This window comes from Idiotropiscis lumnitzeri, chromosome 8 (assembly GCF_059441095.1).
Source record: "Idiotropiscis lumnitzeri isolate Australia: NSW breed Sydney's pygmy pipehorse chromosome 8, RoL_Ilum_1.0, whole genome shotgun sequence".
NCBI classification, from domain to species: Eukaryota; Metazoa; Chordata; class Actinopteri; order Syngnathiformes; family Syngnathidae; genus Idiotropiscis; species Idiotropiscis lumnitzeri.
This window is the reverse complement of record NC_142398.1, coordinates 21,301,945-21,319,709: the sequence shown is the minus strand read 5'-3', so window position 1 is coordinate 21,319,709 and position 17,765 is coordinate 21,301,945. Positions and strand designations below refer to the sequence as shown.

The following is a 17,765-nucleotide window of genomic DNA, read 5'->3' as shown; positions in this document are numbered from 1 at the left end:
GCTTGGAGTGACTATTGACTGTTGAGATCAGTTTCCTGTCAAGCGAGGAGGCTGCACTTCCTGCACTTTGTGTTTGACTAACTCTAAAAACCACTTCCTGTGTTCACCCTGCTCCATCCACTGCCACATTTCATGTGAATATCAATTTGTTTTATAATGTCGTACTATCAAAATGTCTTCATTATTTTTAGAACACGATTTATTCATTTGTTATGATTACCTGATGTAAAAACATTGTGTCCATTTTCTATATTGTTTGGCCGCTTAAGGGTAGCAAGATATTCTCATTATGTAAAAGAAACATAAAAATTTGTGACAGGAACAAAAATTCAATTTGATCAACTTTTGTGAAAATTGGTCTTTTTTCCACCATTCCATGCTCGACATGAAGGGAGCAGGGTCGACGAGCTACTTTAATCAGCCACCAGAGGGCAGCAAATCTTGCGGAGCAAGATTTTAAAAAGGCACAACCAGGAGACATTGCGTAATAGCGTTATAGCGTTATAGCGGTATTGTACTAATTGATTACTGAAATTACGCCATACTTACTTGTATGTTACTGACATGTGACGAAAGAAAGTTATTATATGTGCACACGTGTGGACGTTATTACATGCAAAGTAGTGGGCAAGTGGTACTACTTGTGTCTGCAGTTTTGCCAACTTAGTGATGTTTTCACCAATTCTTTGTAATCGTTTAAGTACCGGCTTCTGGAGATGGATATTTATTTTTTAATTTAAATTCAATTTGTATTTATTTCGGAGGCGGGAGGGGGTCAATATTGCGGCAGAGCAGCTCAACCTGCCGACGTCAGTGGGCGGATCGATGACGTCACGGCTTGGTCTGAGACAGGAGGAGGAGACTGAAACTGGAAGACCGATATGGTCCTCCCCGGCTCATCTTTCATCCACCACAGCAGGATTGATCTGAACTTGCCGAGTGCCTGCTTGGTCTTAAATCCACACCGCGTCCCCTGCCGTCGGACCTCGAAGAAAATTGAACCGGTGGCTTGATTCGGCGGCTACATGGCTAGCTAGCACAGCGAGGCTAACGAGCGTTAGCTTGTGCGCCAGCTCATCTCCCGGAGCCCGGCGAAGTGGAGAATCGATGACAAGAATGGCTACTTCGCTCCGATAGCCGAAAAACGACCAATATCCGGCCCAACGCCTTCCCGGACAAACACCTACTAAATAACGGGTAAGTGTGTATTCAGTCATATGTTGACAACTTAACAGCAATTTGAAAAGTTGTTGTCTTGCAGTGGAGCAGCCAACAGCACCGTTGCGTAATGGTGAACCTAAACTGCCCCCCCCCCCCAAAAAAAATTAAAAATCAAATAAAAATTCAGCGTCCGTGGCTTGATTTTAAAACTTCAGCAGTCGCGTGATTCGCCCACTTATATTTCAAACGACCTTGTATTCAAACCGCTTTTTTAGAGAGGTCTCGGTGCTGGTCATCAGGTCACAAGATGAAGTGACATAAGTGGTAATTGTATAATCATTAATTGCTTACTGTTCTGGCTGAACAAAAAAAAATGTAAATAAAAGGTGTCTAGAACTGCAAATGGGTCACTTGACAGCAATTTCCGTGCAAATGTGTTCGCCTTACGCCTGTTTTTGACATGTCTCCAAAGTTTCTGACAGCTGCTGAACCATGACGGTAATTATTGATGTGTGAGCAGAACTGTAGTGTGTTATGATTTTGTGTGTCCTAGCCTGGTTATTAGTAATCTTCCTACCTACACTGATCCCTCCTTAAGTAGGACTGGGACTTTGGCTCCCAGCCTCCCTTGCAGCATTTGCCCGCAAACATGTATCAGCTTGCTGAACAAGCAGAACACGAATATCATAATTACTCTTTTCACTTCCCTGAAATGACGTCAAGGATGCATGTGGAATTTTTGCTTCTAGTCCTCATTTGTTTATTTCCACGAACTGTATCCACCGTCATTGCTATTGTAGCTTCCCTTCTTTCCGCTATCAAGTCTCTCTTGCATAAATTTGACTTTTTTTGTATTAAATGGCGTGCTGTCTATGTGACCTGTGCAGTAGCTGTAGTTGGACATACAGTGGAACCTCTGAGAGTATTTTCAACAATGTTTTCCCATTGCAAAGAATACTTATGTGTAGAAAAATGCAACCCCTGTCAAGCTCCAAGCTGACGGATTTGAGTCAAAACGCTGAAGCGAATTTACGCAGAGTTCAATACGGACTGATCGTTTAATGCTTGGCTGTTAGCTTGAGTTCATTAGATCTCAATCATGCTTTGGTCAAAACTGCAAGACTTGATGTTCATTGCGATTTGACCAATATCTATAAATTGTGTGCTGTATAAGAGTTAGACCTCCGTTGCTGTGGTTTTTCAAATTCAGATAAGACCTAGAAAGGTTGCGTTGGACGTTAGTTGCTGGCAGCTGCAGATGGTAACTCTGAGAAGCACAAGAACTCAACTCGACGCTTTTCAATATTAAACAACTTAAAAATAATTATTTGGATGCATGTTATTCCTTTCAATTGAACTTTCTGGTGAAGAACTATATGTCTTGTCTTTACGGGAGGACGCAAATCGACGAATGAGGAAAGCACACTGCAATACTCCGCAATACTGCCTTGAGTTCACTGAAACTTGAAATTTTTCATTTTCCTTTGGAAGTTTAGTGTTGATTAATTGATGGCATTTTGGAAAAACGGAACAGAATGCTGAATCGGTAATGACAACGACAAATATTAGAGCTGGGAGTTCATATAGAAATTCCACCGTCGAGTGTTGGCACAATCTAAAATGTCCGACCTGTGGGGCATTTGAGGTTCCACTGTACATCGTTTAGCTTGTGCGCTCTCTCGTTTGCAGTGATGCTGTTTGTTGTGTAGCCAATGCAGCAATCATTGATCAGAAACATCCCTGGTCCCATCTCTGATCATCCCTTCTGATTCATGTCGTAAATTGTTAGGCTGCACAGTACGCGCACACACGGACGATTCAAATAGTCGTCGAAAAGACACCTAAATTATACACTGGGTCTTCTGTGGTAAAAAAAAAAAAAAAACAAAGAGAAAAAAAGGTCACATCATCATTTCTTTCTGTTCCTCAAATCCACTTATTTATTTTTCAGGTTGTTGGTGTTTCGGCAGTTCCAAACATGGTGCAGAAGTACCAGTCACCCGTGAGGGTGTACAAGTACCCCTTTGAGCTGGTGATGGCAGTAAGTGTCTTTTATTTTGCACCTGTCTACATTAATAATGCATGTTATTGATCCCGTGTTATGTAATACTGGCAAGCCTGCGCTCGTTCTGCACGTACGAAAGCCGTTGAATAACACCTTCCATGACAAGCTACACCAGCATTAACTTGTCCCATTACAAATCCCATCCATTTTATTTTTTACCACTTGTCACGGGAGGAACATTTTTTTTTTTACCTGGAAACCCAGACTTGCCTCTCCCCAGCCACTTCTTCCAACAATTTAAGTGAGATCTCAAGGTGTTTCCAGGCCAGCTGGTTTGACATAGACTCGCCAGCGTGTCATGGGTTGACCACAGGGCCTCCTGCCGTTGGGACATGCCAAAACACTTTGAGGTGTCCCTTCTTTTTTTGTTAATGATTATACAATTATTACGGGGTGGTTGTTGTCTGTTAATTATCACTTAATGCAGTAGTATTAATTATTTGCATTCATCCAGCCTGTTATTGATTAATTTTCATTGGACTGTTAGATTTAGTTTTAGATTTAGTTTTGGACTGTATGCATGTGATGTATGATGTTTAATGAGTTACATTGCTCGGTGTGTGAAGTGAAGGTGAAAGCTTTTGACCATCCCTCACGCTTTTTCTGCCGTTCTTATTGTTTACTGCGTGCTCTAAACGACAAATTACGATACACAAAATCCGCTGGGATCGACTCCCGTTCACATGAGACGCTGGTGAGGATAATCAGTCCAGAAGATGGATGAATAGTATCAGCGCATGGCCATTATCAACATGTGCATTTTTCTCTCGTGCTTTATTATTAGCTGCTTTTTTTTTTTTTTCGTCAGTAGAGAGAGACTCTTGTTGAACTCGTTATCATGCTTTGTAAAATGCAATTATCACACGTGGGTTGAGCATGGCGTCGTCAACGTTGTTTTACAAAAGCTGGACAGGTGCTTGTTTATTGAGATAAAAATAAGCGTTCTCCGCCAGCAAGCGGGAGGATGCAGGAATACTAAATCTCCTTAGCACAGGGGCAAACAAGTAGCTATTAATAGAGGGCTAACACACACACACACACACACACGCACGCACCTGGATTTACACATGCGGCTGAAGGAGGCTAGTAGTTATTGAAAAGCTACTGGACTAACACTTTAATTTCAGTTGCTTAGCTCCAAATAAGTACAATATGGAGTCATAGTTAACCATGTGGTTGGCGTGACAGACTTCCCGAAACTCAGATATTGTCTTTGTTCTTTGGTTTGCTCAGGAATGATATTTGACATATTGCGTTGATAAATTCAGTATGTTCTCTCTCCATTTATCGTTCGCAAAATGTGACTCCTTTCACATCCACAGACACGTTACCAGTGCCCTCGATTCTTCTACTGTGTTCTTTACCGTTTACAGTTTGCACAATTGCGTTTTCTCTCCAGACCTTGAGGGGCCACCTTGTACACTGACAGGTGTTATTGAAGCTGGTCAACCTCTGGCAAACAGAAGTGTGGCTTTAAGTGCTGTTACATAAGTCTGCTTGGATTGCAGCCCGTAAACTGTCCCACAGGGGCTACTTATCGCTTCAGAAATGATTTCATTTATGTAAAGTATGGCAGCTGTTTTAGTTGCACTCTCAACCTTAACAGTTCTTTGAATCATTTTTGCTGTCGATGGAACGAAAGGAACGACATTGCCGACCTGTCAAAGCAAATTTGTTACCCGTGATCAATGAAGTGACCCTGCTAGCTAAACCGTAACGACACATTTTCATCCCAAAGACTCGCCTTTCAATAGAAACAACTCGTTTGTGGATTTAAGAATGGTGAAGGAGATTAGTTGAAGGCGTTGTTGAATTTGTGTCACAGTGCGCCTTCAACGCAAGTGTCCGGCGTTGCATAACGCACTCACGATGTAACACGATTAATATTGTCCTTGTTTATTTTAGCAGTGACATTTTAAAAGTACAACATTTGTTTTCACTGCCTCAAATTGAGCTGCGACAGTCCCTGAAGTCTACTTCCTTGTTTCAATAACAGGAAATATTGTCACTGCCGCTGCTATTATCATCTGGTCGGTGCTCGAAGCTTTTCTCTGGGGGGTTCCATAGGAATGTCAAAAAGCTGCACACAATACCCTTTGCGCTGTTGTTTCAGGCCTGCGGGGCCGGTTGCTGTCGGAACATGTGCATGAATAGCAATTAATTCAATTGGCACAAAAAAGAACAGGAAATATTAAATTGAAACACAAAAACTCACCCCAGATTGCAATTTTTTTTTTTTTTTGCTCTTCATATCAAAATCGTAGTTAAGGCTGCCTCAACAAGCATCCACATGATGGATTTAGAAGAGCTTCCACACCGAAACATGTAACCCGTTGACCTTGTCTGTGTCGCTTACGTCATTATTTTACATAAGCTTTGTTTACTCTCTACATATTGATGCATAAAACGGGCCTTTAAAAAAAACAAAAACATTATTACGGCAGTAAACATAGTCCACTTTTTGTCTTTTTGGTATGCATAGACAAAATAAGAATCCATATTGATCTAGATTTGGTCTTGTCTTGTGTCGTTGGGTTGGACTCTTTTTAGTCCAAGTTGGTGCGCTCTACATCCGCTAAAGAGTTTGCACAGGACTAGGAACAGGAAGTGCTGCAATTTATACTCCAGTGTGTATTGTTTACAGAATCTTCTCTGTCATTGGTTGGTCAACGGAACAATTAATGTTAAAAACATCGAGGATTCTCTTGGTTATTTTATTCTTGGACAAACAGGAAGTTCACATTGAATGCGCGGTGCGAGCCCCCTCTGCGAGTTCGCTGAGGACAGCGAGGCCAAATGGGGAAATCCCAAAAGTGATGGGCCGCTCACTGTTGGTGTGTTTTGCTTCTTTTCCGTTTATTGTCAACCAAAGCTGGATGAAGACGCTCGCCTTCCATCAGTCGGGTCATGGATTTTGATCAGTTGGACGCAATTTGACGTTTTTGTGCCTGGTATTGCAGTGGCAACTTGGTAAAATAGTTTTCACTTCACCATGCGGAACGGGTCAGTGTGTGTTTCGGAAGCGTGTGGTTGTCCCGAAAATGAATGAAATGATTACACGATACAATGCAATGCCTCTTTATGTCGTAGAGCAGTTTCACGGAAAGTACGTGTGACATATCGTACGCGTTTGATCCTCGCCCATTCAATAGACCCATCTTAAAAAAAAAAAGGACTCCTTTCAAATAGAAGCCTTTAATAGCTGTCAACCAACGTTATCCCTGAACTTTAATGGGATTCATATGCCTGGTAGAGTTTTATGGAAAGTCCTATTGCAGTTTATGTCTGCACTTTGGAATGCATACCCGGTAAACTCTGTTTAAATGTCATTGCACTCTTCTATGTTTAGCACATTTTTCCTCTAAACTGTATGCCTGTGTGTGTGTGTGTGTGTGGGGGTGTGTGTGTGTGTGTGTGTGTATATAGGTCATCCATAGCACGCGGTGGTAACTATTGGGCCGCCAACAAATTGTCTTGTTGCTTAACCTAGCTGGTTCTGCTGTCCCCCTTTTCCTGACCCACTTAGGTCCATGTCTGGTTAAGACTTCTGCAGCCTAGTTTTCTGCTGCTGAATTATCCGGTGCTTGACTCTATTTTAATGCAGTGTCATGTGACCTGATGGCTTGGTAGTCACTCGACAGTCCAAAGTTGAGTGGAATACACATTTTAGTGAAAGAGTCCTGAGATTTTTATTTATTGATTTATTTATTTAATGCCTTCTTTTCTTCATCCAACGCAAACAGAATTTTATTTTTTGAATGCCGTCATAATCATCCACACCACATTGCGATGTACATTTAAGGCGAAAAATCAAAGCTACTGTAAACTATTTTTTCTTTCTGCTTGTGCTGTTTGAGGGGATTTACATGTGTGCTGACCATTTTCCCGCGTAACACTTTTTCTTTTAAAAGGACGGGTGTTGTATTGATTATTTGACCGCTATACTTGCCCAGTGTTACGTTTCCTTTGCCTCAGTGAGACGGCGGCGCTTATCATCATGCCGCCTGCTGCTTGTCACTGAATGCGGCAAGTCATGTGACTCGTTGGAGCCAATAGCCGTTCTGCAGCTGATTTCATTCACTGATCACAGGACACTCATTCACTCTTTTTTCTTTCCTTCTGCAAGGTTGAGATAGTGCCCATGCAGCTCCCTTCCCCCTTCCGCTTTCACCCTGCTGAAAGCAGATGACACTTCTCACTAAAGTCACAATTTCCCTTTGCACCGCAGTCGTGCGTCATCGTGTGCCACTTCAGATTCATGGAGCGGACCATTAATTGTTTTTTTTTCTATCCTTTTAAATAGTTAGTCTGAATTTTGCCAGAGAAATTGAAGATCTTTACACATTATTTCCGGCATAAGCTGAAGTATGGTTTAGTTTGTTTCCAGTGTTGAAAGAATTGTTATTCTACATGCAGTGTTCATATGCGTAAATATATCGTCTTTCTTTCTGTTTCTACTGTTTGGTTATATGTATTTATAATTTTGATATATTTGTTATTGTAGTTGTTGTATTAGTGAAGTCAAACTACGCCGCATAATACAGACTGATGTCATGGCAGGTCAGTGTAAAAGGCTTACCAGGTATTTAATTAATAGTTGTATGCGGCAGGGTTTTAAGGTTATTTCGTCCAAGCTGGCTGACTTTTTTAATGCGGACTGCAGCACTGAAATCTCTGGAACAAGAGAAGTGGGTGGCATGGCATGCAGAGGCTAAAGACTCTTTTGTTGTTTTTGTTCAGACAAAAGCCTGTTGTCCTTCCCACCCAACATTCGAGCTCCAACTTTGTGTGACTTCAAAACAGTTATGGATTTCTTTTGAGGCCTTTTGCCGATTTTTGGCTGAAGAAAAAAGTAAATGCTGATTAGCGATTAATCAAATTAATTTAAATAATATATAATGCGTGGAATAACATTCAATCATATTTTTTTTTATTTCATTAGGTATAATAAAAAGATGTATTCATATTGAAGCTGTTGTTTGACGTGTCCAGACTTTATGGACACATATTAATATGAATTTTAAAAATTTGATTGCAAACAGCTGAATGTGATTGAACGAAAGAGTGGGGGGGTGTTGCCCGCCCGTCATCCTTGGACGCACGGGCACAATGACAACTGAGAAAAAAATATAACTTGACTCTCATCACCGAAGCGTTAAATACAAAAAAATCTGAAGTTGCTCAACCCTTTTTGCGTACGTGTTTGTATACATATGTGCGCTTGCGTGCCATTTAAAAAAAATAATAAATACATTGAAAAGGGCCTCATCATCTTTTTACAAGTCTGATGCGGTGTACTTGTTTATGTTGAGGACATTAATAGAATGATCTTCAAATTTCCTCCAGCATTCTACTGGTTGAACAAACGTCATTTTTGGGGTCTCCTGAAAAGTTTTGTAGGATTTGGAAACCATTTGAGGATGTTTCCTCTTCCAGGCCTACGAGCGCCGGTTCCCCACTTGTCACCTTATCCCCATGTTTGTGGCAAGTGATGTGGTCGATGAAGAGACAAGTGAGGATAGATCCACTCATCGGGTTGAGCGGCGCTGCGCCCTGGATGTGGACGCTCCACGCCTTCTCAAACGGGTAATCTACTCATCACCGCTAATTCGAGAATCATGCTTTTGAGTTTGTCACTCTATGTGTCGGCAATATTTGTGAGGCTACGACTCTTTACTGATCGTCTTTCCGGTTTGCAGATTGCTGGTGTGGATTATGTCTACTTCATCCAGAAAAACACACTAAACCGAAAGGAGCGGACGCTTCACATCGAATCACATAATGAGACCTTCTCCAACAGGGTCATCATCCATGAGATCTGCTGCTATTCGGTAAATACTCGTGCCCCTTTACATATTAGTGTGCATCCTACCTTCGTAACCTGCCGCTTTACACATTCATGCCTTTTGGAGAGGCGTCATTTCCTCTTGAGCCTGGCTGAAAGCTCCGTAATCGTGATATGGACCCAGTATACTTGTCGTTATCCACTGTTTGCTCGTCGATGGCTTCAAATCCACTCATCAATGAAAGAGAATACGCAAGTGAACAGGGTTGACGAGATCAAGCACCCAGTTATTCAGGTCTCTAATTTTAGCTCCGCAGTGCCTCTTATCGTCCACGTTAACACGCAGTATTAACAGTAACTCAGCGAGACAGCCTAATTAGACAACGCTAATGGATCTGGCTAAGGCGGAAATGTTTTTGTTGCCAAAGGGCCATCAGCACAGTTTTACAAATGTTATCCTGGATTCAATGGCAGAAACATTTCAGAATTATATTAAACACTATAGACTTAAAAATAAATAAATAAATAAATAAAAAAACATGTATATATATTCAAGTAAAAATTGAAGTAATATTAGACTTCAGTGCCATCTATTTCCAATGTTGGTGAATGTTTGCACATTCACATTTGTTTGACCTTTATTTTGACCTCCAAACTCTTCATTTGTAAAGGGCCGGTGAATTTTATATGGATAGGCTGACACAAGCAACCTTCAGCTCAGTGCTGTGCACATATTTCTCTTTGTGCATCATGTTCTAGTGAAGTCAAGTGATCCATTTTTACAATAGCGGCAAAGCTCCCCCCCCCCATTTTTATTTATTTTTTGGCTCATGTGTACAGTATGATACAGTCTGTTCTCACACTTTCCAGGTGCACCCTGAGAATGAAGGCTGGACATGTTTTGAGCAGTCAGCCAGTCTGGACATCAAGTCTTTCTTTGGCTTTGAGAGCACCGTGGAAAAGATTGCAATGAAGCAATATGCCAGCAGCATCAAAAAGGTGTTTGTTTCATTTTTGCATCCAAAAACCAGATTTTTGCATCCATGCAGGACTTAAATATGAAATATTCTTGGGTTATCTCTATGTGCGATTGGTCCAGGGTCCCAGTTTGTGCATTTAGACAATGTGAACAGTGTTGACGTGACTTTCCTTAGCTGATCTTAAACTTGAATTGGCTTCATTAGCCCGCTTTTCCTCATTTGATGAATGTGCAGTACATAAGACGTCATATTAATCCTCTGCCAGAGCCGGAAAAGTCAATTGACTGATTATTTCATTTTTTTTTTTAGCTCAGCTTTTTGCACCATCCTAATTCTAACTTCCATTCTTCTCCTCACAGGGGAAAGAAATAATAGAATACTACCTAAAGGAACTCGAAGATGAGGGGATCACTCATGTGCCACGATGGAGTCCAACCTCTCTTCCGCTGCCTCCCACCAGACCGACCAGTCTCTTTAGCAGCCCACCCCCAGACCTCAAGATCCCTGTCACACCCGCTGTTCCCATCCCGCTGACAGTTGATGCCACGGAAAGCAGCTCTCAGGATGCTAAGCAGGACAACGCCGGCCTTCAGGCAGATAGTTTAACCGAGATTCTGACTGGCACACCGGAAGGTCTGTTTGGATGATAATTGGAAAATGAGTTGCTGCCCTTTCCCAAATAATTTAATTGGTGTCCTTCTGTGAGCTAGAATTAGACTTGGCCTGTCAATGATGTGAATTTGAGGCGTGATTTGTTAGTTAGTTTTGTTTTGCGTTTGCAGATAAACTGGATGCTGATTACATCAAACGCTACCTTGGCGATCTTACACCCCTGCAGGAGAGCTGTCTCATCAGACTTCGGAAATGGCTGCAGGAGACCCACAAGGGCAAGGTAACTTGCCGCCCTGCTCAGATTTTTGTAGTGGCGGGATCAAACATTTTGAAATATTTGCTGCGAAGCTCAGATTCATATATGGTGACAAACACAAGTTGATCTGTGTCATTCCCCAATCCATTATTTTCTAAATGTTTACTTCTTCCTATTTCCATTCCAGATTCCCAAGGATGAACACATCCTGCGATTTTTGCGGGCCCGAGACTTCAACATGGACAAGGCTCGTGAAATTTTGTGCCAGTCGCTGACCTGGAGGAAGCAGCACCAAGTAGATTATCTTCTTGAGACGTGGAGTTCGCCTCAAGTCCTTCAGGACTATTACACCGGGGGCTGGCACCACCATGATCGAGGTACGCGTCAACATCGCTTTGCGGATGGGTTTACGCATACATGATTTATGTCTTCTTGCAAAGCTAGCCAAGATGGTGATCTTTGCTCTCGGGTTTCCTTCACTCTCAAGTTACATGATAATCAACTCAAAGCCCCCCCCCACGCATCACAGCCTTTCAGAACACAAGTGACTGCAACGCAAATACATTTTTCAGCACTACTTGGTTTCACTTAAGCGAAGCTGTTCTTCGCTTTGGTACATGCTTTCACATCCTGTGGAATGTTTATTTTTGTCGTCGTACTCCTGTTCTCGAAGGAGTGTGCAAATATTTATGCTTCCATAGTTGTGAAGGACAAATGGGACTAAAGTATTTTCCTTGTTTACATAACAGACGAGCAGACGACTATAATGATCCTCAGTTGTTTAATATACAACTTCGGAGACTGAAATATTGCTGCAAGTCATTTAAATGTTTATTATTCTTTATTCTGTCTCCTAGATGGTCGACCTTTGTATGTCCTGAGACTTGGCCAGATGGACACCAAAGGACTGGTCCGAGCTCTCGGGGAAGAATCGCTGCTTCGACATGTAAGCGCAGCAGCTTTGTCACGTTTACAGTTCGCTGAAGTTCATGTTAAGTCTCGATGTAAATTATTCAGACTACAGGCTAAGTAATTACTGTCCAGGGTTTTGAAGGAGACAAGTGCTTTAAAAGCAAGGCATGCGCACAGTTGCCATATAAATAATGCGCTTAAAATGCTCGTAAATCACCGCGCTTACGGAGTTGCTAAATTATTGACGCTCGTTTTTAGGTGCTGTCCATCAACGAGGAGGGGCTGAGACGCTGTGAAGAGAACACAAAGGTGTTTGGTCGTCCCATCAGGTAGAAAAAAAAATAAATAAAAATTTCACTTGTAACAAGAATTCAGATTTGCTTTGTAGAATGTGGTGGTGCCAAAGTTGGCATGCACACGACGAGGGAATCCAGAGCAGTCCGTCATATATCAGGAGCTGAATCAAGACGATAAACTGTTGATTTACAAGTGTACTGTTGTGGCTGACGGTGGGAAGAGTGAGGGGAAGGAATGGAGATGGTATCTTTCAGGCATCTCAGCAGGAGGTGGGGGCAGGGATGTGAGCCACACAGAATGGCTTCGTAACTATGAATAGCTGTTGAGCTACGCTGGCCACCAGCCAGAAAGGGAGTCTAGAATTAGCATGCATCGCTGTCACCGCCGCAAGAACACTTTCGAAATGGTGTGCGTCTGTGTGATTGCGGTCTCCTCTTTTGCTCAGTTGCTGGACATGTCTCGTGGATCTGGAGGGTCTCAATATGCGTCACCTGTGGCGACCCGGAGTCAAGGCTCTGTTGAGAATTATCGAGGTTGTGGAGGCCAACTACCCGGAGACGCTTGGACGGCTGCTCATCCTGAGAGCTCCCAGAGTCTTCCCGGTCCTTTGGACTCTGGTGAGCACTGGGGACCAGAGTGATAGCGAGCGTTTTATCTCAGGAGGAGTCCATAAAAAAAGACACACTCTTATGTCGCTAATATGTTTGCGAGTAGCTAAAAGTAAAATAAGCATTATTGTTGCCAAAACAGACACACCAAAAACTGTTAGCGAGGACATTCTGTGCAAATTCAGTTTTTCTCTATAAGCGAACAGTTTAGACAACATATAACCTGATAAACGCTTTCATGTTTCCTGACTTTAGGTGAGTCCGTTCATTGACGAAAACACCCGCAAGAAGTTCCTAATCTATGCAGGAAACGATTACCAGGGCCCCGGCGGGCTGCTGGACTACATAGACAAGGAGATTATCCCCGACTTCCTGGGCGGCGAGTGCATGGTGAGTGGAGAATTAAGCATGTATGTTGGAGAACATGATTAGATTTGAAGAGCACCTGTACTGACCTACTTTTATGTGTCGTTGCACATGTACTTTCTCTCTCTCTCTCTCTCTCTCTCTTTCTTTACCTTCTCTAGTGTGAGGTACCCGAGGGAGGCCTGGTACCAAAGTCGATGTACCGCACTGCAGAGGAGCTTGAGAATGAGGATGTTCGTCTGTGGACCGAGACAATCTACCAAAGCGCCAGCATCTTTAAAGGCGCTCCGCACGAGGTGAGACTGATTAACACGTGCAGAGCGAGAGGATGAAAGCTGTGACACTGTCAGTTGGCGTGTAGGCCATCAACCAGGCCGCCAAGATGTTTGTTTTGTTGAAAGGTCTGCCATCTAGAGGTCGAAACCGGTATACTGCACTTTATTTTTTTCGACATGGAACGTTCTTATATGCTATTCATCTCTCCAACACAATATGACAATTATTTGTTGTCTTTCATTTAAACAGCTTCTGATTGAGATCATTGACGCCTCCTCAGTCATCACTTGGGACTTTGATGTGTGCAAAGGCGATGTGGTTTTCAACATCTACCACTCCAAGCGTGCCCCGCAGCCACCGCGTAAAGACCCCCTCGGAGCTCATGGCATCACCTCCCCGGGTGGCAACAACGTGCAGCTCATAGACAAGTCATGGACGCTGGGGCAAGATTACAGCATGGTCGAGTCCCCGCTCACCTGCAAGGAGGGAGAAAGTGTGCAGGCAAGGTTTTGGGAATGTAGAAGAAATCATTTTATTTCCTTTTCTATTTGTGTTTGAAACACACCTTTGCTTTGTTCAGGGCTCCCATATTACACGCTGGCCAGGCTTTTACATCCTCCAATGGAAGTTCCACAACATGCCGGCCTGCTCGGCCACTAACCTGCCTCGGGTCGATGACGTGCTGGCCACACTGCAAGTCTCCTCGCACAAGTGTAAAGTCATGTACTACACCGAGGTGTTGGGCTCTGAGGACTTCAGGTTGGTAACCCATCCACTGAAAGATTTTTTTTTTTTTTTTTAATTGAAATGTTTGAACCTTCAACTGTTCCTTCCTGTGTTCTGTCAGCCCCGCCCCCTTTACACCCCACACCCCGCAAGACAAATGAAATAGAGAAACATATCAGGATGCTTCGTTTCCCAGCCTTTTTTTTTTAATTCATTTTTTTCCTGTCCACCGCATTCTCGTTCTTTCTTGTCCTCCTGCTCCTCCTCCTGCCGCTCTGTCTTCTTCCTGTGAAGAACGGCTTGCTGTGACGTGCAGAGTTTGTAAGTGGCGCAGTGGTTGCCCCTTTTCTTTGAGCATTACCCCGTCGTCATGCCTGCTTTTTGGCTGCGAACGTCCATGGCAGCTGGCGTCCTGAGCACAGTCTGACTTTGACAATCGCCCTGCTTGCATTACTAACAATACTAGCAATCACTGGCCTTATTGAAGTCTTGAAATTGCTACTTACAATTCTTTTCCTAATGCTGTCAATTTAAACTCTCAACTTGCTCAAACTGCACTTGCTGTTTTGCTGTAGTCTTTTACGACAGATTTGACTGCGCCGTCTTAAACATTTTACGGACAAAGTCATTTATTTTTTATGTGTCGCCAACTCAGCTAAGCTTATTTTGAGTATATAAATGGGTTGTGCTCTTTTTTTGTCTACTTTTGGGAGTGGAGTGATTCAGGGCTTACATATTTTCAATCATCCTTAATTCTAAGGCCAAATGGAGTTCCTAATTTGTGGCTATTTTAAAGCAGGCAAACCATCTCAACTGTGATTTTTTTTTTTGGGGTGTGTGTGCAATCCAATTCCATTCTAATTGGAGTGACATGCAGTTCATAATGATCTTTTTAATACATGCAAAGGGTTTAACTGTGCGTTTCTGGACAGAACCTTAAAACATGCAAAGGGTTGAGAAAGACTCAGCCTTGTATCAAATAAAACCTGCCCTGATTTTTCAAACCAGAACAAGAAATGCCCCCTTCTTATTCTGTGTCACATGGAGTGAAACAAATTCCTTATCGAGGATGATACACTGTAGGTTCTTGTGTCCTCTGTTAGCGCCTTAGGCATTAAGTACCATTAACTGAAAGTTCTGGCTGCATGGTAGTGAATGTGCGTCATGGTCACATGACGAACATTCAGTTGGTCAAAGCGATTGGGGTTTATGGATGGATTCAAATGTTTTTTTTCCGCTTACCGGACTGTGTCTCCTTTTGCAGAGGTTCGATGACCAGCTTGGAGTCGAGCCACAGTGGCTTCTCTCAGCTCAGCGCTGCCACCACTTCGTCCAACCAATCCCAGTCCAGCTCGATGATCTCCAGGTAGACCGCCGTCGGAGAGCGCGCTCTCCTACGTAGTCCTAAGCCCAAGAACCCCTTTACTCAAGACTTGTACATCCTTTTTGAACTTTGGATGCTGACCAGCAGACAACAAATTGTGGGTCGAAAACAAACAAAAAAAAAGACTGTGTGACCTCCTTTCAAAGGGCTTTTTTTTTTTTTTTTTTTTTTTTTTGCACCAAGGTCATATCTGTCAGGCAACAAATGGAATTGCATTTGGATTGTTTCTGATTTGGAGTGGAAATGTTAAAGGCGACACGCTAAAGTGTTGCATTTTTGGGAGGTTTAAAGAAGCAATATTTTCATCCCAGGCGTGGCAGGTTTGAATAGATACTTGATAGACACTGGAGGCGCTGTTATATTCTGTATATGCATTTACTTTTACACTCCAAAAATTCTGTAGGCAATAATCAGATGACGTACCTCTCGCTCATGTGCGCCGCTGGAGCAGATGGGAAGTTCTGTTACACAAGAAACATGCACAACAACGCACAAAAAAAAAAAAAAAACTCGCCCTTGTTCTCATAACACAAATATGTTTCCAATGTGGAGAGCATGCGAAAAATCCGACATTTACATTGACATTTTTTTCAAAAACAGATTGAAGCCCACACTTCTAATGTGAACAACTGGGCTCATTGCACATTTTACTCAGCCCTGATTCAGATATCACGCCTGTTTAAAAAAAACAAAAAAAACAACACAAAGCTCCTGAGTGGGTGGGGCTTATTAAATCATGGCAATACAAATTGAGTCAATAGATGCTAATTGCTTTCTATTGGTGTCCGGATGTTCTCTGAGCATCCTGACATTCATGTGATCGCCTCTTGTGGCGAGCCTCGCCATCTCTTGAGTGCTCTATCACCTCATGAACAGCATACTTGACCAGCATCTCGCTCTGCAGTGCTTGAAGCAATAACATGAGTTTCTAGTGTGTGAAATATTTCTATTTATCATTGAGATGTCCGTTGTAGATGGGGGAGGGGGGGGGTTGAATGCAGGTGACCTTTATGTAATGTACAGGCAGGCACAAAGGCAAACTGAGCCACGGGCTGCGTGTGCGTGTGTGTGTGTGTGGGGGTGTGTGTGTGTGTGTGTGTGTGTCTGCGTGTCTGCGTGCGTGCGTGTTTTTTCATGAAATAAACAGGTAACACCCTTCTTTTTTTCCCCACTCTGGGCACAGCAAGTTGGCTTTCCATTCTTGTTTGTGATTGTGCTCGCGATCAACAAATTAAATGGCAAATTGCCTCCTTTGTACGAGGTCATGTTATCTGGCAGAGATGCCATCATTGGAATTGTTTTTTTTTTTTTTCTTGGAGGGGTGAGATAAGTAGTGTGTGTGAGCACTCGGATGAATATCTTTATGGTGATGCTTATCATTTGTTTTAGTTTTAAAAAAATTGAAAAAAAAAAAGATATCGCTACTGTACATGTACTGGTTGTGTTTGAGGAGTGCTGCTGGTTTTGACATACTTGATGGGGTTGAAACCGAGTAGTGTGTTACTGCATGCACAAGTTACACATGGTAACTGGGTTTACCAGTTTGTTATTTGTAAATTAAGAGCCATTTTTTTTTTTTTTTCAAAGAACACCATTTTAGCCTTTGTAAGACTCGCTTAGAAACAGCTGCTCCATTCAAGGTCAATTAAGAAATCATTATTGTCCGAAAACATCATTACCATGCAACAGTTTTACCAGTTGGAAGCAACGATGACTCGACTGTAAATTGCCAAGCGTCATCAAATGCTGTTTCCGTGGACACTTAATACCAGAGACTGACGGTGCATGTTTCCGATACATGAAACGGTTTTCAACTCCAAATGAAAGGTCAAGGTTTCTTGTGTGGAGTATTTGCAATAATGTGAAATGTTTTACCTCGTCGGAATGAGGGCTATCATGTGTGGATGTACAAGAATGGAAAAAAAATGAAAAGAAGTCATGCCTGTAAAACGTATGTACTGTACGCACTCCTTCTACTTTCCCCCGCTCCCACTCTGAAGCATGTCTGGACCCACGCGGTCAGCTACCCATCACCTGCTAACGCTTTATAGAGATTAATCCTGTTTCTTTAATCGATGGTATGATTAAATATGCAGAATTAGAAGCAGACCTAAGTACTTGTTATTTTTTTGTGTGTTTATTTCACGATGTGCATATATAACGGAGTGGACCTTGGATTTGTACAACTGCCTGGCTGAAATTAAGAATTGAAGCCATGGGCTTTAAGTGTTATTGGATCCTGTATTTCATGACCATGTGAATCCAAGCGTTGGAGATACCGGAGACCTTTCCCGTTTTCCGTGTCGTTCTTCTCTGATTCGCATCACGTGTATATTT

General features: G+C 42.5%; 1 protein-coding gene across 1 annotated transcript; it reads left to right on the top strand.

Moving 5' to 3' along the window:
• The first annotated feature begins 838 nt into the window (after window positions 1-838).
• Window positions 839-16,243, top strand: LOC148332735 (SEC14-like protein 1). Its single transcript, XM_088302386.1, has 17 exons — window positions 839-1,197; window positions 1,634-1,659; window positions 3,113-3,202; window positions 8,663-8,812; window positions 8,926-9,057; window positions 9,882-10,010; window positions 10,351-10,624; window positions 10,774-10,883; window positions 11,047-11,236; window positions 11,717-11,805; window positions 12,030-12,100; window positions 12,514-12,685; window positions 12,932-13,066; window positions 13,204-13,338; window positions 13,568-13,819; window positions 13,899-14,077; window positions 15,309-16,243. Exons 2-17 carry the CDS (start codon window positions 1,654-1,656, stop codon window positions 15,412-15,414), a joined length of 2,220 nt encoding a protein of 739 aa, XP_088158512.1. The 5' UTR covers window positions 839-1,197; window positions 1,634-1,653; the 3' UTR covers window positions 15,415-16,243.
• Window positions 16,244-17,765: the final 1,522 nt, after the last annotated feature.